General features: G+C 44.1%; 1 protein-coding gene across 1 annotated transcript; it reads left to right on the forward strand.

The window, feature by feature from the left end:
• The first annotated feature begins 161 nt into the window (after nucleotides 1-161).
• Nucleotides 162-17,921, forward strand: cenpf (centromere protein F). Its single transcript, XM_076726200.1, has 38 exons — nucleotides 162-229; nucleotides 989-1,164; nucleotides 1,323-1,448; nucleotides 1,618-1,688; nucleotides 1,886-2,025; nucleotides 2,249-2,340; nucleotides 2,456-2,729; nucleotides 2,916-3,118; nucleotides 3,238-3,363; nucleotides 3,493-3,621; nucleotides 4,113-4,235; nucleotides 4,507-4,642; nucleotides 4,749-4,878; nucleotides 4,989-5,268; nucleotides 5,605-5,811; nucleotides 6,285-6,493; nucleotides 6,812-6,941; nucleotides 7,052-7,330; nucleotides 7,465-8,052; nucleotides 8,184-8,357; nucleotides 8,529-9,421; nucleotides 9,514-9,725; nucleotides 9,810-9,942; nucleotides 10,040-10,175; nucleotides 10,436-10,544; nucleotides 10,835-11,088; nucleotides 11,173-11,281; nucleotides 11,387-11,592; nucleotides 11,766-11,984; nucleotides 12,144-12,287; nucleotides 12,406-12,595; nucleotides 12,683-12,780; nucleotides 12,931-12,972; nucleotides 13,197-14,264; nucleotides 14,558-14,687; nucleotides 15,073-15,762; nucleotides 15,870-15,991; nucleotides 16,795-17,921. Exons 2-38 carry the CDS (start codon nucleotides 1,003-1,005, stop codon nucleotides 16,966-16,968), a joined length of 8,508 nt encoding a protein of 2,835 aa, XP_076582315.1. The 5' UTR covers nucleotides 162-229; nucleotides 989-1,002; the 3' UTR covers nucleotides 16,969-17,921.
• The last annotated feature ends 1,861 nt before the right edge of the window (nucleotides 17,922-19,782 follow it).

A 19,782-nucleotide genomic window follows, 5' to 3' on the forward strand; every position in this document is an offset into this window, starting at 1 on the left:
ACATCCTGACATCCTTTTGAGAGAAGTTACAAAGTCACACCACAGGCGGCACTGTTGAGATAGGAAAGGACTCTAACCAACTGGGTGCGTCGAATGACTGACGTCACAAGAAGGAGCCAATGGGCGTGGAGCTGAGTGAACAGTTGTTTCCTCTCGTGGAATTTGAATTTTCTAACGAGAACATCCCAAACAGTGTGTGTGTGCGAGATTAAGACGGATCGCGCCCAAAGTAAGTGGAGCTATTTTTGAACTTTTACAGCCATAATATTTAGCCTTAAGTTATGGATGCGTGTCATTTGACAACACGTTTTATAATTTCCAGCCGTTGATTTGTCGATTTTGCTTAAAATCAAAATTAACGTTTGCTCAAACCATGTTCAACACAGCTAGGTTAACGTTAAGTGCAGCAGAAACTGTAGCGTTATGCTGCTTACGTAACGTGTACGTCCCACTCAAAATAAACATTAATATATCCGATGCATGTATGTGTAGCTACTGTTGGTTCTCTAAATAACATGGAAACCCACGCGGTAACATCACTTAATCATACGTTAGCTACGATTAACGATAACTGTAACGTTAACGCAGCTAGCTAGTAGTAGCTAACGCTTTGACGATGCCCCCCACTTTAGTAAAAACGTGAAGGTGTAACTCATTTATTAAAGTAACGTTAGCTAATCTCAATGTTTAACGCTGCGTCTACGTTACTACTTTAACGTTATCATCACATTAACGTCAGGCCAAGTAAGCAAGCATTGGTGGCATTTTAGTTTTTGTGTTGCCATTAAGTAATTAGCCAACGCTGACTTGTGTTTAATAATACGTCAATTTATGTGGCATTATAACAACTGTAAGAAAAGCGAGGGTAAAAAATGGTTAATTTTTACAGTTACGTTACAGAAGTTAGTTACCCGAACGTCATTTGCTAATCATTAAGTTTGCAGATCAGGATTGTTTTTGCCCTTCAAGTCAGTTGATGTTTGTTTAGTCAGGTTTTAAACCATGAGCTGGGCGGTGGAGGAGTGGAAGGATGGACTTCCAGGGAAAGCCCTGCAGAAGATCCAGGAGATGGAGGGCCAGCTGGACAAACTGAAGAAGGAGAGGACCCAGAAACAGTTTCAGCTGGACTCATTAGAAGCTGCCCTGCAAAAGCAGAAACAGAAGGTCAGTGTTCAAGAGGAACGGATGAATGGATTGAAAACTGAATAAGTCGAAATAAATAGAACTGTATCGAATCACTTGTGGAAATTCTGCTAGATTATACATAAAATAAAACTATAGAAATACACGTGAATGAATTCTGCATGTTTCTCTTTCCTCAGGCGGACAGTGAACGTACTGAGACCTCTGCTTTGAAAAGAGAGAACCAGTCTTTAGTAGAGTCGTGCGACTCTCTGGAGAAAGCCCGTCAAAAGGTCACCCATGACCTCGGAGTCAAAGAGCAGCAGGTCGGTTCCTGACGTGAGAATGTGCAGGGAATTGCTATTTAATTTGACACTCATTCATAACAAAGTTATTGGTTCACTGATAATGGGGGGGGATGCGGCCCAGTTTATGGTAATTAAATGTGAAATCTGAGCCTTCAATGATCTTGACTAGATCTTTTCCTAAACCCAGGTGAGCTATCTGGAGGGCCAGCTCAACTCCTGCAGGAAGACTATAGAGCGACTGGAACAAGAGCTGAAGAAGTGAGTTCGGTGTCTCTTGACATGCACATTTATCTAAGTGGATAAGGTGGATTTACAAATGCAGCTGCTGTGACTTGTATAATCAAATAATGAGTAAGTCATGCAGAACATGAATAGATATAAACCATTTGACCTGCTGGAAAGCACTGAAATCCTCACCTTTGAATGGCAGCTTTGTTGTCTTTCTGTCTGCTCAGGTACAAAAATGAACTGGATCGTTCTCAGCCTGCTGGCTCTTCCTCATTATCCTCCTCCTCCTCCTCTGATCTTCAGCCCTACACAACTCCACAGAAAAGTTTCTCTACCCCAGCTCCTGTCCTGGCCTACAGACAGCATGGTATTTCAGTTTGTACTAATCCTCTGGGTCTCAAGTTCATGTTGTTGTTGTTTGTTTATTTATTTATTACATCACTTATTGGTTTCCACTTACAGTATATTCTTACCTGTCAGGCCGGTATTATTGCAGATTTTAGTGATATTTGTATGTGTCAAAGATATGTATCTGGGTGACTCTGGATGAGTTTGTCAGTTTATCCTAACATGGTATTTGTGTTCCTTAGATAACAAACTAGAGGAGCTTCAGGAGAAATACAGCCAGGAGGTAGAAGAAAGAAAAAGGCTGGAGACTGAACTCAAAGTCCTACAGGTCAAAGTAAGTATATTATATTATATGGTAAAGTAATAAATTCATATATAAATTAATTATGTTTATTTGGAGGGTTTGTTTCTTTGTAGCAGGTGATGTCAACTTATCTCTTCTCTTTTAGCTGTTGAATCAGTCCTCAGTCACTGTAAGCCACAAGGACATTGCTGCCCGCCAGGCAGGATCTTCCATATTCCCATGGCAGCAGCAAGATCAGACCCACAGCCGCCAGTCTCAGGATATAAAGGAAACGCCTCTTAAGAGGCGGGGGGCATCCCTGTGGGACGCCCACGAAGAGACGCCTATTAAACCCAGCCAGCGGATGAGCTCTTCCATAGTAATGCAGAGTCCCATTGGATCCTCCCAGCAGATGGAGCAGCTCAAGACCATCAACCAAGGTGGTCTTTGAAATTTGTCTCAGAATTAATATGTAGTATGGTTTTTGGTGTCTTTTCTGTTAAATACTAAGGGGCCTTTTATTTTGTGCAGCCACTACCTTTGAAAAATGTATTTGGTTCCTTTTGAGTCAGATATCCCAGTCATGTCCAGCAACAGGGCTTTAATTTTTACTGTTTTTTAATCAGAGCTACGTGGCCGTGTGTCAGAGTTGGAGAGAAATCTCTCCACTCACGAGAAGGAAATTCGTAGCCAGGCCTCCAAGCTGCAGGAACTGCAAACCCAACTGAACCAGGCCCGCAAAGAGCTGACTGAGCGGGACAGAGACCTGGCCAAGACCAGACACGAGCTGAGTCAGACCACAGACAGACACCAACAGGTTGAGGCCAAGGTAGAGACTTTATCACTGTAGGGTTTATTGTTTTTGTTCTATTTCTGCATTCATTTATAATAAGAAAGGTGGGTAAAAACAGCAGAAGGCATGACAAAGATTCTACTTGTAATTCTTAGTGTTCATCAGTGGAGCAGAAGCTGAAACAAGTCACAGAGGAGATGAGCTGTCAGAGGCACAACGCTGAGAGCTGCAGACGAGCCCTGGAGCAGAAACTCAAGGACCAAGAGAGAGACAGTCAAAAGGTACAACAACCCACGGTCATGATATCATTAGACCTTTATAATATTTTAGGTTTTATCCAACATTATAAATGAAAATGCATTTTCCTGAATTTTTAATCGAAGATTTTGTCCCTGTTATATTTTGTGTAGGAGCTAGCCCAGCTGCAGAGTTCCCACCAAGCTCTGGAACAGCAACTAAACCAGACTAGAACCAAGCTAACACAAGAGATCCAACAGTCCAAAAAGGACTACAGTGTACTGCAGGCTGACATGGAGAAGGTAACATCTCTGCTCTGCTCTGCCCCTCCTTAATCTGCTCTGATTCAGTCTGTCCTCACAGCTATCAACTTCAAAAGAACATATGCTTCTAGTTCGTTCTTCGTCATTATGTAGATATATTGTTGGCTACCTTATTGGTGATGTTACTGTCAGCATTAGGGCTGGGTACCGAACTCTGATACCATTAAGGCTTGTTCCACTCCTGTCCTTTACTTCACTTTGAAGATTCTTACTAATGCAGTACAACTATTTCAGTTTGCATGCAATTATTCCAAATGAGAATGCCTGAAACACAGCCTTTTATTTTGCAGATCACATTTGATGAAAGATGTTGAAATGAAAAAACAAATGAATAAATCCAGCTGTTTGCACCAACTTTTGTCCATTGAAGTGTTCAGGGACCTTATATGTGATGTCCAAGGGCAGATTTCTGCCCTTATTTGTACTTCTCCCTTTCTTCTTAACTCTTTTCTCCTCTTGCTCCTTTCCAGATGTCCATCCAGAGGAGTCAGGTGCAGAAGGAGGTGGAGGAGCAGAAACAGAAACTGCTCAGATCAGAGCAGAGCCTCCAGGCCAGCCAGACCAAAGAGCAGGACCTCCGCAAGAAGATGGAGGTGAGGCGCTTTTAGTAGATTATCCTCTAACTGTAACTGTGAATTGACAACTTACTAGCAAGTGTGCTCTTATATCTTTTATCTTGGCAAGTGGCATTCAGTTGGTTGCAGTCTGCATCTGCACCACTAAATCCTACACACTGGACCTTTCGTAGCCACAAAGTGTCCCAACACTGACACCCTTTTTTTTCTCATGTTCTCCATGATTCCCCCATCCCTGTAATCATCTCTTGCTACCACTCATGTTCTCTCCACACTTTCCTCCCTCCAGGAGCTGCAGAGAGAGAAGAACAGTACAACTGTTCAGTTGGACCAGAGCAGCAGGCGTCTGAGTCAGCTGGAGGAAGAGAAGAAGAGCACAGACCAGAGCCTGAAACGCAGCCAGGGATTACTAGATGACCTCAAAGGTAGGTATTAGTAGGAGGAATGACAATGGCAGATGGTAGCAGTTGTTTTAGAGAATCATCCGAAGGTATCTCAGTTCTTAACTTGTTTGTCTTTTTTTATCTTCAGCAAAGTCAGAAGGGCAGGCGGAGGAGCTGAAGAGACTTCAGTCTAAACTGGAGCAGCAGACTCAGGCTTCAGCAAGGGACCTGGAGAACATGAAGAAGACACTTTCTGATGCAGAGACCAAAAATGACAGGTACACACATTTACTGTAAAGGAGAAGAAGTTCAGTCACACTTTGTGAAAGAGTATACTATATCTGTGACTTGTTCTCCACTCATTCTAAATATTTTTTTTACACTGTAGATCTCAGAATGAACTGCAGAAACAGAGGCAGGAGACAGAAAAGTTAACCAACAGGCTGACAGTCCTGGAGAAAGAAAGCCAAGAGCTGAAGTCCAATCTCACTGCGAGTCAGAACGAGTGCAAGGAGCTGAAACAAGAACATCAGGCTCTGCTGGAGTGGAAGAAAGAAAAGGAGACGCTGATCAATGAAACTGAGGCTGTGCAAAAAGACCTCACTGACAAAATTATCAAGTTGGAGACCAGTCTCACCTCGCTGAATGAGGCTGCTGATGAACTTAAGGTGAGTTGCTGTGGTTCCCAATGTATTCACTTCACATTATTGATTAGGAAAGATATAACACACAGGTTATCCAAATTGAAAAGCCAGCATACAAATAGTTCAATCATATTTAGAACACAGACACATGTTTTGAAAGTTTGTTTAGCTGTACACCCCACACCCTGTTCAATTTTGGGTTGGCTTTGAATTATCAGTTTAGAAGTTTGAAAGACCATTGTTTCACACCAAATCATTAAAAAACATTATTGCAGTGATTGGTCTCTTAAATGCAAGTGGCATCAGTAATCTTTAAATTGTTATCTCTCAGCATCAATACATTTCTACTCACTATTGTAGAAGCAGCTCATGAGTGTAGAGGGAGACAAGGCCAGTCTGTCTGCTCACATCGATTCGTTGAAAGGAGAACTCCTCATGAAGAGCACAGAGCTGGAGGAGAGGGAGCATCAGTACAAGCAGCTGCAGTCTGAGTTCTCCGAGGCTGGACAGAAACATGCCAAAGACCTGGAGAACGTTGCTGTGCAAGTGTCTCAGCTTGAAGCACAGGTGATCTACTGGATTGTTGTTTGTTTTCTGCATTAAATTGTGTCGTCCCAAGGTACAAGATGATCCCCAAGACATCCTGCAAGGTTCATGAGCAAGCACAATGAGCTACTTTGAGCTTGCTAAGTAATAATTCTTGACAAAAGTTTTACACAGCTGGAGGTCTCCACTGAAAATGGATTACTTGACTTGTGTAAGGCTCTATGATGTATGACCGATAACCCCATACAACATTTATTTCTAGATTAAAAAATGATTACATTTTTAAAATGTTGAATGTGTTTTGTGATGGAATTATGTAGCTGACTAATGTCCTCTCTGCATCTTTGAATTCTACCTTTATTCAGATTTCAGTCTTGGCAGCAGGATACCCAATAACATTTCCAAACTTAAGTGCCCCTAAAGCAATATAACCATTAGCCACCGCCTGACTGTATTCCCAGTTTGGCCTAATACTTACTCTTTAATGTGAACAGGTCAAAGATCTGGAGCTGCAGTTGCAAAAGGAGTCGACTCGAGCAGAGCAGGCTGAGAGGACCAACGCAGAGCTGCAGAACGAGCACCAGGCAGCCTGCGATCTGGCTCGCTCCAAAGACCAGCTGGTAGAGTTGGGCCGAGCAGAGATCATCCACGTCAGAGAGTGCCTCGCTCAGGCCACTGCACAGCAGGAGGAGCAAAGTGCCAGGTGACAGCTTTGTGTTGTTGTTAAGTTCAGAATTTTGTCTGAACTCTTTCCCCTTTACAACAGCACTACAATACATCCTACCTTTATAAACTTTCTAAATTTCAGTTTTGTTGAGACTTTGTCTGAGAGGTGCTGCCTCTACTCAGTGCAACATGAAATTGCAGGTTTAAGAGGTTAATGCATACAGCTACAAGAAAATACTTGGCAATGTCTTAGTTCCTTGTGATTTAAGTACGATATGAACAGTGTCCCCAAACAATAAGGGTAGCTTGCTTTTAACATGCATGTTTTCTGTGTTTGGTGTCTAAACTCTACCAGGTTGGCAGAGGAGAAGGCAGCCCTGCTGAAGCAGTGTGAGGAGAGGGTTTCAGCAAAGGTTGAAGAGACTGAGCAGCTCAAGCTGCAGTTGGAGGAGGCTCAGCAAGACCTGCTGCTCACCAAAAACAAGGTCTGTTTTTAGAGCAGATTAACGATAACATTTCTTTTTTAGTTATTTAATAGTCTTTTACACTTTCTGTCATGTCTTTTGGAATTGATGCAACTTTGTGGACATTTCAGGTCAGTTCCATGGATCAATTCCTGAAGGTCCAGGAGCAAGTGGGAGCTGAGCTGCAGAAACAAATTAAGACCCTGTCGGACAATGAAGAGGGATACAAAAAGATGAATGATAAAAAATCAGAAGAGCTCAAACAGTTAGAGGAGGAGCTGAAGGATCTGCAGAGCACAACAGTGGAGACGGAGAAGCAGCTCAGAGAGGCTGAAGCTCAGATTTTGTCTCTGGAGAAACAACAGGCTGAGCTGGAAAATGCAGCTGAAATGGCAAAGAAAGAGGCTGAGGTATATCATTATATGCTATATTTTGTACTTTTTTAAAAAAAAATATTTAGTACTGTCATTATTCATTTCATTTCATTCATTAATTGTGCATATTTCCTCATATGTACTCCTTACAAAATCTGTCTTTTATTAAGACTGTCCAGCAGACTCAGACTGAGAAGATCAGCAGCCTTCTGGAGCAGATATCTTCATTAGAAGAAGAGCTAACTTCAAGCAAAGATGCTGCAGAGAAGCTTCCAGTGCTGAAGAATGAGCTGGACATGATCAACCAGTCCCATGCTGACCTTAAGAAGTGTCTGGAGGCTCTTGAGAGGAATCACTCCTCCACTATTGAAATCAAGTCCAACTTGGAGAACACGCTGACCGAGAAAACCAATCTGATCTTTACTTTGGAGAGAGAAGTCAAAGAGCTCACAGAGAAGATGAGCAAAGAGTCAGAGAGTCATGCTTTGGAGATTGAAAATGTCCGTAACAAAGAGAAGCGCCTTAAAGAGCAACTTGAAACCGCAAAGCTGTCAGTAACTGCTGCTAAAGCAGAATCCGGTTCGCGACGGGAGGAGATCAAGACGATGAAGACGACTCTGTCGGCTGCTTCACGCGGCTTAGAGGACAGAGACAACACGATAAAGAGTCTGAAAGAGAAGCTAAATAAAGCAGAGGCGGAGCAGGCCAAAACATCAGATCTCCTAAAGGAGAAGATGGTCGCCATGAACAAAATCAAGGTTGGTTACTCATGTGTGCTCAGTCATGTTTTGGGCAGTGGAAACAGTGCTATATTTTATTAGTCTTGCTTGGCTCAGGATAAACAGTTATTTTAATGATTGGCTGTATTGCTTTAATTTTTCACATTAAGGTGCAGCTAGAGATGCTGCAAATGGACCTGGAGGACAACGAGACGGTCATGAGCTCTTTTGACAGTCAGGTGGAGGAGCTGAAGGGAACCATCGAGTCACTGGAGGCTCAGCTAGTGCAGAACCAGACTCAGATGTCTGACATGGAGGCCAGGCTGGAGGACAGCAAAGCCCAGGTAGAGCCACTATCTTACACGTATACATACACATAATGTGCTACGGTGCTGGACTTGACGTCAAAACATGACTTGTAACTGCCTGATTTATTTAATTGTCTAAAATTTAAATTGCTCCACGGGAAAGAAAACATCCCTAACTGGATCAAATATAATATCTAACATTTTCAGGTCTCTGTCTTGGAAACCCGCCTAGAGGAGGTCCAGTCTCAGAACTCCATGCTGGAGACACAGTATGTCACAGCTAGGGAGGAGCTGATGGACAGGAGCTGTGAAATAACTCGCCTGGAAGAGGATGCTGCCAAACGAAGCCAGCTAGAGGAGCGCGTCGCTACTTTAGAGTCTGAACTCAGTCAAAGCACAGAGGAAAATACCAAGTCAGAGACAACGTTCAGGCTGATAATTGAAGACAAAGACAATCATCTTAACCAGTTACAACAGGAGAGAAACAACCTTGACACGACTTTGAAACAGTTAACAGATGACAAAGAGCGAGTAGAAACTGAAATCAAACAAATAAATGCAGAGAAGAAGCAGCTAAAAGCCAGTCTAGACAAGATGGCTGAGGAGAACGAGCAACTGCAGAGCAACATTCAGCAGTTAACTGAAGAACAGCAGAGGGTTGATCAAATGATTGTAGAGAAACAGGAAGCTGAAACCACCCTTAGACAGGTCATTGAGGAGAAGGCCCAACTGGATCTTACTCTCAATCTGATAAACCAGGACAAAATCCAACTCGAGGCTAAACTAAGTGAGCTAACCTCAGAGAAAAATAACTCTGTCACCGACTTGAATCGAGTCATTGAGGAAAAGCTTCAGCTGGAAGTTCGCTACAATCAGCTGACTGAGGAGAACATCAGACTACAGTCTAGTGTCACTCAAGGGACTGAGGAGAGGCTGCTGTTGCAAGAAAGGATAGAGAGGCATGAAGGTGAGGTGGCTTCACTTCAAGAGGAGAATGAGTGCATCCAGCACTCCCTCTTGGCCTCAGAGCAGGAGCTCCTGAGGCTGAAGGAGCAGCTCCAGATGAGAGACAAGAGGACTGAGGAGGAGAACAGAGAGAGGTATGGTCCATCTTTCTGTTCACCTCAAAGGAAAGGAAATGTTTTATTGACAATCTTTGTACCATTAACATGACTTTCGTATTATCTTACAGGAGCCAGCAGTTTGAGGCGGAGCAGGCAGAGCTGCATCAGCAGCTGACAGGCTTACAGAAGAAAATGGCTGTGTTGAAGCAGCAGTACGATTCACTGCTGGAGCAGGTGGGCCAACAACACAGCCTCATACAGCAGCTCTCAGAAGCGCAGGGAAGCCAGAACCCGGGACACGAAATCAACTCCATGGAGTCTGACGAGACAGAAACTGGTGGTGAGTGTAAAGTTTTTCATGAGACACTGCTGCTACTTTGATTTGAGTACACTTATATTGAATTATCTGTGACGATGTCCTCAGCTGAAGCAGCAGGACAGACTGATGCAGAGCCCGCACTTTATATAGACACAGAGTCCCTTCCAGTAAAAGAACCGCAGAGCCATGCGGTGTCTGAACCTGATGAACTTTCCCAGCAGCCTGACGAGGCTTTCAGGTACAAAAATACACAATTGATATGCTTTTGTGTGTGTTGCCTTACCTCTGTGTTTCATTAAGAGATAAATACATTTGATCTCCCTCAACCCTTGTAGTGAGACAGAGCTGGTCACTGAGCAGGAGATGATCCAGGAGCAGCTGGAGGAGGAGAGGGAGGCGTGTGTGGCTGATGCAGAGGAGATGAGGGGCGATGAAGAGCCGCAGCACCATCAACAGCAAACCTTCGACCAGGTACACAACAATTATTGAAATGTGTATTTGTCATGATGCTGTCTGGGTTTAACATGACAGCAGTTCTTGAAAAGTTACATTTGTGAATCTAACAGCAAGTTTGAAGTTTTGCTGTCTCTGCCTCAAATTGTTCACCAGTTTGCTATTAAGAAAATCAATCCTATTTCTCTTTGAGTACGTTGTTACTGACTATGTTTTCATATTATAAAGAGAATAATCTTGGGTGTGTTTGACGTTTCATTTTGTCTTCTGTCTCGCAGGTCCCTGAACACAGTTGTCCCAGAGATGTCCTTGAAAATAAATCTGAAATCCATGAGCCTTCTCCACCATCTCCCTCCCTGGCTGAGACCAGACAATTAGAATCCTCTGGTGGGTAATTAAATGCTGCTTATGACCATTTCACACTGAGCTCCCACTTGAGACTCAGATTTCAACATTTTCTGTAAAAAATACTTTAATCATTTACTTTTGTTAATTGTAACATTTTTTTTCTTACTTTAATTAAAGATTAAAGCTACAAGCTGTTGCTTAGGCCAATATAAGTGTTCTACCCTGTTTTATACTTCTGGGGACTCATTCTGATTCACACTCTGAATTATTAATCTGATCAATGATGTTCAAAATAACTTGTATATATTCGGTCTGTCTATCACCAACAGAGTCGTCCCACGTACAAGACGGCCTTGACCACTACAAGGAAGTGATTGCGAAACAAGAAAATGAACTCCACACCCTGCGCGCAGACTTTGACCAGCTGACGTCTGACCTCACACTGAGAATGGAGTTGACCTCTGAACTGGAAGTTCAAGTTCAAAGCTTGGAGAGGAAACTTCATGCAGCAGAGGAGGAGGCACATGGTGCAGCACATAAGCTGAACATCGCTTTGGAGGAGAAGAAAGGCATTGCTGACCAAGTAGGGGGAAAATGCAGAATGCTAAATACTGCCTAAATAATCAATGCCATTTTTCTACTACTAATACTCTCTGATCGTTTTTAGATCGCTCAGCTGTCGGAGGAGAGGGACACATTAACTCTGCAGCTGCAAACATCTAAATGCCAGCTGGCTGATGTTATGGAGATGCTGGAAGGGCTAGAGATGACCAAAGGTAAATAGCAAGCATGCAGCGTGTTTTATGAAGGAATATACAGGCTTTAAGGTTTGCACTATGTTGTATGTGGATAATGAGTCGATATTTCTCTTGGTTCCGTAGGTGGATGGGATGAGAAATTTCTTCAGCAGGAGAGTGAGCTGAAGAGGGTTCGCTCTGAGAAATCCAACCTGGAGCAGCACATTCTGGGCATGGAGTCTGAGCTGGAGACCTTGCAGGAGGAGAAGACGAAACTGAAGGTTGAGATAGAGACCCAGAGAAGGACAGGCTCAGGCATGGAGGTGCAGATCGAAACACTCATGACAGAGGTCAGCAGTCCGTCAAAAGCCTGTGAGCTAAATGTGCATGTGTCAGGAAAAGCAATACATAGACTCAAGCTTTTCAGTTTGTCTTTGTGCAAAACTGACAGCACAGCAAGACATAACTGAACATGAAGCTGACAGTGTGGCACAGTTATTCTAAAACTCACTGTTTTTTCCAGACTGCCCAGCTGAGATCTGAACTCGTGTCCTGCACTGAGGAGCGAGATGACCTGAGCCAGTCTTTGGGCCTATGGAGAGAGAAAGTTCACAATCTGGAGAAGACTAACTGTGACACCAGAAACCTAATTTCCATCCTGGAGGACGACATCAGAGCAGGGAGGAAGGAGTATGAAGCCCTGCAAAGCAGCATGGAGAAACTGAAGACTGAGAGGCAGCAGGTTTGTACATGAGCACAGCCCTTTGCGTCAAAGCAAATACTTGATGCAGATCAAGAGAAGCTTTTATTTAGCGTTCACTTACATTGATGGTATAAAGAAATGAACACGAGTCTGTCACCTTGTTTTGTTGCTACTCATCTGTTCTCTTCTCCACTGAAGCTGCTGGAGCAGATTAAGGCGCTGGAGCAGGCAATATCCCAACAGAGTGGAGAGAGAGAGGAGCTTATCGGGCAGCTTGACAAGATCACTGAAGACCACACCTCGGCCAATCAGAACACTGAGTCCATGGTCGGCAAGATACAAGTGAGGGGGGATATAAGTAACTGTGGCAGAGTTTCCTCAGAGGACTCTGGTTTCATAGTAAGTGCTCTATATTGTGTTAGGTGAAAAGAGTTGAACTGGTTTTGTGTTTTCCCTCAAGGCATTGGAGGGAGAAGTGAGCCGTCTCTCACAGTCTCTAGAGGCCTCTCTGCTGGAAAAAGGTGAGATTGCCTCTCGCCTGAACTCCACTCAAGGTGAGGTCCAGCAGATGAAGACTGGTATTGAAAAGCTCCAGGTCCGCATCGAGTCGGACGAGAGGAAGAAAAAGAAGATGGGAGAGCTCCTCAAAGGTGACCACTAACATCCTTTGAAATTACGCAAGATTTTGCGCTTTGTGAGTCGAGTGTCGGCCTAAATATGACTCTTTACCTCTTTAGCTGCCCAGAGAAAGTCTGACTCACTGCAAGATCGCATTGATGCTCTGGAGCGAGAGCGGGAAGACGTAGAGCAAAGTCTGGAGGAAGCCGTGATGCAGGTATTCAGTTGTAATTGTGCACATGTCAAAAAAAAAAAAAAACAGATATGTTTTTACCATTGCTACTTATTGTTTTCCTGGATTCAGTTCATGTTAGGTGGTTTGGTATAGTGTCAACATTTGCTCACCGTGTTTCGTTCTCTTCTGCAGGCTGAAACAACCAAAGCTGATCTGGAGGAGGAAAGGAAAAAGGTGCCTATTAATCTTTGCTGTGCATCTGTGATGTATTTTCTTTATGTTCTGCTCATGAAACTTTACATGAAGCAATCTATTAATCAGTTTTCTCCTCTCCTTTTCTTCCTTTGTCTCATGCTCTTCCTTTCCTCTTTATCCTGATTTTCTCCTCCACATTTGGCTTGTCTCCTTTCCCAAACTCTATGCTGTGGTCCATCTTCAATACTCCTCCTAATCCTTAGGTGGAGGAGGAGAAGAGAGAGCTCAGTAACAAACTATCACAGCTGTCTGCCACGCTGGACAGTCTGAGATCTGAGAAAGAACGCATGGAGAGAGAGCTGGAGACAAAAAACAGAGAGATAGAGGAACTGAAGGCTGCTAAGGAGGAGCTGGAGAGAGGGCTGGAGAAGGCAGAGGAGGATAGAAGAGAGGAGGAGGAAAGACAGAGAAACAGGGTAGAAGAGCTGGAGAAAGGAATGAGAGAGGAGGCCGAGAAGCAAACGAGACAAGTGGGTGACCTCCAGGCGCAGCTGCAAGCCTCCCGCCAGAGAGAGATCTCCCTCGAACAAAAGAGTGCAGAAACTGAGTGGGACAAAGAGAGGATGCAGTCTTTGCTGGTAGAGATGGAGAAAGAGAAAACATGTCTGCAGTCTTCTCTGGAAGAATGGCAGACAGAAGGAGAGATGCTCCGCTGTCAGGGAGAGGAGTGGGAGAAGGAGAGAAAGAACCTGAGGACCAGTATTGAAGCTTTGGAAGAGGAAATGAAAGAGCTTAAAAGACTCCTAAAAGCTAAAGAGGAAGAGAGAGAGAAAGAAAAGAAAGAAGGAGAGGGGCGGCTGGCGGAGGAGAGAGAGAACCTGCACTCGACCCTGCTTTCAGCGGAACAAGAGAGAGATAATCTGCTCTGCACTCTTGCATCTGTAGAAGGAGAGAAAGGCAGATTGGAGCAAGAGAGGGCAGTGTTAGCTGATGAGAGAGGGAAGCTTCAGTGTAGCCTCTCCTCGACAGAAAAGGAGAAACACGACCTGCAACAAACTCTCTTTTCATCTCAGAAAGAGAAGGAAAGAATAGAGGAGGAGAGACAGAAGTTAGAGGCTGAAAAAGAAGAATTGCTGTCTTCCCTTTCTTTGGTTGAAGGAGAGAAAAATAACTTGTCTTCAGCTCTTTCTTCACTCGAACAAGAGAAGCAAAGAGCAGAAGAGGAGAAAGACAAACTCGCACAAGAACAAGAGAGACTTCAGTCTGCAGTGGCCTCTACGGAGAAGGAGCTGGAAACATGCAAACTGTCTGTCGCAAAGCTCAATGAGCAGGTACACGAACTTTCAATCCTGTAAAAAGCTTCAATCCAACAGTTTCTTTGCCAGAATCAGTCTCTACAGTGGGTGCACTGAGACTGAGACTGAGTGTTTGATAGGAAATGTAAAACACGACTGCACTGGTGTTATCCTTTAAACTGGAGTTGTGTGCTAAGCACGTATCAAAAAAAGATGAAGATGAAGTTTGAAATGACCTGATATGTGAGGCAGATATAAGTGAATGATATCTACTTTTCTTTCACTTCTGCATGGCTAAAGTGTCCCACTTCATGTTCCACCCATTTCAGGTGTCAGAGCTCACATCTCAAACGGCTCGTCTGTCTAAAGAGAGAGACTCTGCTCTGAGCAAGATGAGTCTGTGGATGAAGACCTGCAAACAGCTGGAACAGGAGAAGCAAGTGATGTTACACAGCTCAGGTGTGAACAATTTTACATTGAAGTGATTCCCCTGCACCCGTATTGTGTCTGTCCATCCATCTGTGTCCCCACCCACCCCCGGTCTGTGGTGAAAAAAGGTTGGGGCATATACCAAAATGACTTGAAAAATATTAAGCATAATAAATTCAACATTTGTTACAAAGTGGACACACGCAGAGCAAGGACTCATTAGAAAGAAGTTCAGGTTTGCCCATTGTCAATAATCATGATGGTTAACTCTCACAGGGAATATACCATATTAAAATATTTCCAGGATTGTTCCAGGAATATTTTAGGATGACAGACGCACGTTATGATCTGAAAACACGGATATTAAATCTGTATGAAATGCAGCTGAATCATTTTGTCAACATTCTTGTTACAGGTGAAGGCAAGAGCAGCGAGGAGGTGCAGACTGAGGAGAACCAGCTGAAGGTGGAGGCAGAGGAGAGAAAGAAGGAAATGGAAGACCTGAAGACTGCCCTACAGCAGAAGAGGACAGAGGCAGAAGAAAACACCAAAGAGGTGGAGGGACTTAAGGCTGCCCTCGATGAAAGGAAGAAGGAACTGGAAGAGAGAAATGGAGAGCTGGAGGAGATGAAGAGCGAGCTGGAGGAACTCAACAAACTTCTCGAGGAGAAAAGCAGAGAGGCAGATGAGAGCATGGAGAAATACTGCAGCCTGATGATTCAGGTCCACAAACTGGAAGAGACCAACGAAGCACTGACAACACGGCTGGAGCAGCTCACTGCTAGCCTACGTGCTAACGAAGCTAACGTCCACTCCAGCAGCACTGACAGCCCTCACCGCCGACGCTCAGCCAGGAAGTCTGCCTCCAGACATCAGAGAGACAAACTGGATGACATTGAGAACGTGGCTCTTTCAACGCCTCAGAGGTCTCCTCAGGGGTCAGGGAAACGGGGTCACCGTGACCTCTGTGATAAAGACAGCGCCCAGGAGGCCCTGCACAACCTGACGAAGAAAATCAAAGCCAGTGCAGTGACTACACCCAGAGCAAGACCTGAGCAGGAAGATGAGTTCAGACCAGAGGGACTTCCTGAGCTGGTGCAGAGAGGTACGTGATGAATACTGTGTGACTGTGGACCCTCCAGCTTTTTGCTCTTAGTTTGCTACAGACCTCCATGAGCTTGAGGCATGGAGTAATTACATGTGCTCTCACAGGGTTTGCTGATATTCCTCTGGGGGAGGCCAGTCCATTCATCATGAGGAGAACCACAGTGAAGCGCTGCAGTCCTCGGCTGGCTGCCAGACACACTGTTCCCACGTCTGCAACTGACGGCAAGGTGAGCAGCTACACACTCCTCCCCTCTCCCTAACGGCCAGCGACACAAAATGAACGTACACTCAAAGGCCATTTTATTAGGTACACCCACATGTCAACACAAAACACAAATGGCGAGCTCTTCAGAACAGCGATTCATGCCGCTGCACCGTACAATATCCTCATTACACAGTATAAAGCAGAGTGCTGTGAAGAATGGGTCTGACTCCAGGCAGAGAAGGAGAACAGAGATGACTGGATGGCAGCCAGTGTCTCTGTGACAGTAGTGTGTCTCTGGAAAATTATCTTTATTTATATACTGGCTCAAAATGTCCATGCAGCGTCACCTCAAAGGCAGTGATATAGTATCTTTGAGCTCACCTGTTGGCATCTGAAGGAAACTCTGGAGGCGGCTAACCAGAGTTGAAGAGTTCATGATTTCCGCCAACTTTCTAGGTCAGTGTGTCTGTATTGGTTTAGGTTGCTGCTGGGCCCCTAATGTGTCTGCAGGACACACGGGCCCCTTCCACCATTTAGTCAGTCCAGGTTGGCGTGTGATTGGGTCAGGTCAGCTGAAGTGAACCAGCGCTGATTTAGAGGATGTAGAGGTTTCAGGTCAGAGAAGTCAAGAGGAAGGAATGTCTCACAGTCACCTGTTCGAGTCACTCTGACTTGTTCACTTTCACTCAAGTGTTGCTTTTTGTGACAAATGAACTTGATTTCTTTCATTCCCACACGTCCCACTTCATACTTTGCTGTGTTTTTCCTCTTTTGCTCATCCTCTCTTCATCTTGTCATCTGTCTTATCTCGCTCTTCCTCCTCAGGTTTTACCCCTCCAGAGTCCCTCCGCAGACGCCTCCAACAGGAAATGTCTCTCCCCGAGTGGAGAGGAGAAACCTGCGCGTCATTTGCTGAGTTTACACAAGACGCCAGAGCAGAAAGAGAAACAAGTTTTAAGAGAAGGAACGCAACAAGGAGACAACTGTCACGTTCAGTAGATCGATGTGTGCGTTCACACACGTCCTCGTGGTTCATTTGTAGAAATATTCACATGCACACTCACTGATAAAGAAAATTTTAACACTCCGACGCATTTAACTGTAAAGTCACATTTTTATTAAGAGCAGCATTCGTCCTAAAAGCGTTTAACACTTAAGATGCACCTTTTCTTTCTTTCATTTTGGGGATGGGGGGGGGGTTCCAGGTATGCATGTGTGCATGCACATGTGTGTGCACGTGTCTGTGTCTCTTTGCTCTGTCTCCTCTTCTTTCTCTGGTGGTATCCTGAAGAGGATACAAGAAATCATTATGATGAGGCAGGTAAAAAGGAGCGGCTACCTGTCCAAGTGCTGATTTTCCTCATTGCACTGCTTTTCATTATGCTCTGCTTTAAGTGATTTTTAATGAATATCTGCCTCTTTGAAATGTTGGATATGGATTCTTCCCAGGTTTTTTAGATCGTAATGAAACTATCATTACTTTGCGATGCCTCTGTTTGTCCCTCTGTCTTCATCTCTTCACTTTGTAACAGTTTCACGGTGTCTTTACCACTGACTCACTGGATGTACTTTATTTTGTACTGTTCTTGTTCTCTTGAACTTTGTACATAGCAGACTAAATGTACGGTAGTATGCTTCATCGTCTATTCATCCTTCTAACACATCACCTGATTGCTAATGGCAGCTAAGATTTTATAGATTTTCTGCTCTGTTTCATGTTTTGTAGATATTTTTATAGTTGAAGTCAAGAAAACAAACAGTAGTTAAGTTTTGTTTTAACTTTTTTTATTTCTTACTGGTCTTTGCAACAAATGCTCAAAGCAGGTCTGTATGTGATTGGTCGATTTGGTTTTCATTTAAGTGTAGATCAATGTTATTGCTCATTGTAAATAGTTATGATGCCCAATACTTCAAATTGCCCTTTTTTACTAAATCTTTTTTAACTGCTTCGTAACTAGTGTGGTCTCTTTGTCACATACACTGTTCTGCCTTTGAAACTATTTTTTGATGATAACCTTTGAACAGTCATTTCAGTGTAAGCGCAGAAGGTGTGCAGCTGTACACTCTGCAGCCACAGGGTGGAGAAGCTGAGCCACATGGAGAGAAGCTGTCCAGCATGTGTGCAGGGCTGGTAGAGCAGGATATACACTGCATACAAACCAGTTTGCTCCACTGATAAGGGATGACTCTCTTTCCTTGAGATAAGTTGAGAATGGAAACATTTTATTCATGAAGCATGACTGGTCCCACATTTGTTAGCTGAGGATGAAGTGAAAAAAATAACACTCCTTTCCCAGAGTATTCACTTAGACATGAGCTGTGTTATTTAATGTCCACTGTTCCTTCACACTGAGAGGTATTGTGCTGTAAACTGACAATTTGATTAATTGCAAACTTATTATGACAGTGTTTTCATTGCTGGACCACCTTTGCTTACTTCATGCTGTGTGGGACATCACACCTCAGTGAGCTCCTTCCATCCATCTGGTTAAAGCACATAAAATCACCAAAAGGTGGTGCTGGTGGGGAAACAACTGCAGCTCTGCCTTTTCAGTCATGCAGCTCTTTTCAGACACCAAATTTCAAAGCACACCTAATTAGGATTTGCTCATAAAGGACACAAAGAGGCATTGTGTAATCTGTGGGAAACAAACTAATTTCCTCACAATGGAGTTTGGTAATCATATGGTGATTCTGTTTGGCTTCATTAGGCCGTCTGCAGCATTAAGGTGATCAGTGACGGGCTGCTGTGAGGATTTCTGCATCAGCTACTGAACAACTTTGCACCTTTAGAGACACAGATCTGTAATGTAAGTGCCAATGCTACATTTCAATTTCAAAAATGTACACGCACAGATAGCCGACAGCACGCATCATCTCATTCTTGTCCCTTTTCTAATAGACTCAGATGTTTACTCACTGCACAGAACAACTGGGATGTTGGGTGACGCCTGGTCTTTACCTTTTAATTGAACACAGCAAATTACTCATCAGCATCTCACAGCTTATATCATTATATGTCCTTCATGCTGAGTGTGACAAAACGAACACATGGGAGAACTGTGGCTGACGTGACATGTCAGAAGCGATTAGTGGGATTTCTGTGGGCGAACCTTCACAACGTGTCTGACGAGCACTGCCTTGGATCAATAGTATTGATCTTCTCTTCTGGCGTATAGATGTTGGAATTTTATGTATTGATGTGTGCCGACCTTTTGACCTCTTTCTATTAAGGACAAATTAAGAAAGAACACAGTAGATGTCAATCAGCTTCTTGGTGGAGCATCACGGGTCAGACAGTTTGCTCACTCACCCTCATATTCTGGTCTCTCTGCCGGGCAGTGGGTGAGGGGGCAGCAGGGCATGCTGGGTTATGGGAACAGCGAGCAGACGACACAGTCACACACCTCAGAGCGGATACAGTCCTGCTCTGATCTCTCTGGCTGGAGCTGTTAGCGGAAGCTGCAGTGCCAGAACTAACTGTGGAAGAGGACACGGGAAATGAGGAGATGGGTCCACTGAGCTATGTTATCACTGGCACTCAGACTGGAGAGTGCGTGTTTGTGTATGCATGTGTGTGTGTGTCTGTCTTTAAAACGGACGGACTGACTGACTGTCAATCCCCCTGCTGTATGCATGATTTGTCCCATTCTTCACCGGGCAACACTATGTAAGCATCAGTTCTCAGGGCCAGAGGAGAGTCACCGACAGGAAGTGTCGACCAGTTTGTATGAACAGGACGGAGGAGAAAGAGACGGAACGAGGAGCCGAACTGATGGTGCTGCATTTGAGTTACTTTATAAACTAGATTAC

This window comes from Chaetodon auriga, chromosome 1 (assembly GCF_051107435.1).
Source record: "Chaetodon auriga isolate fChaAug3 chromosome 1, fChaAug3.hap1, whole genome shotgun sequence".
NCBI lineage: Eukaryota > Metazoa > Chordata > Actinopteri > Chaetodontiformes > Chaetodontidae > Chaetodon > Chaetodon auriga.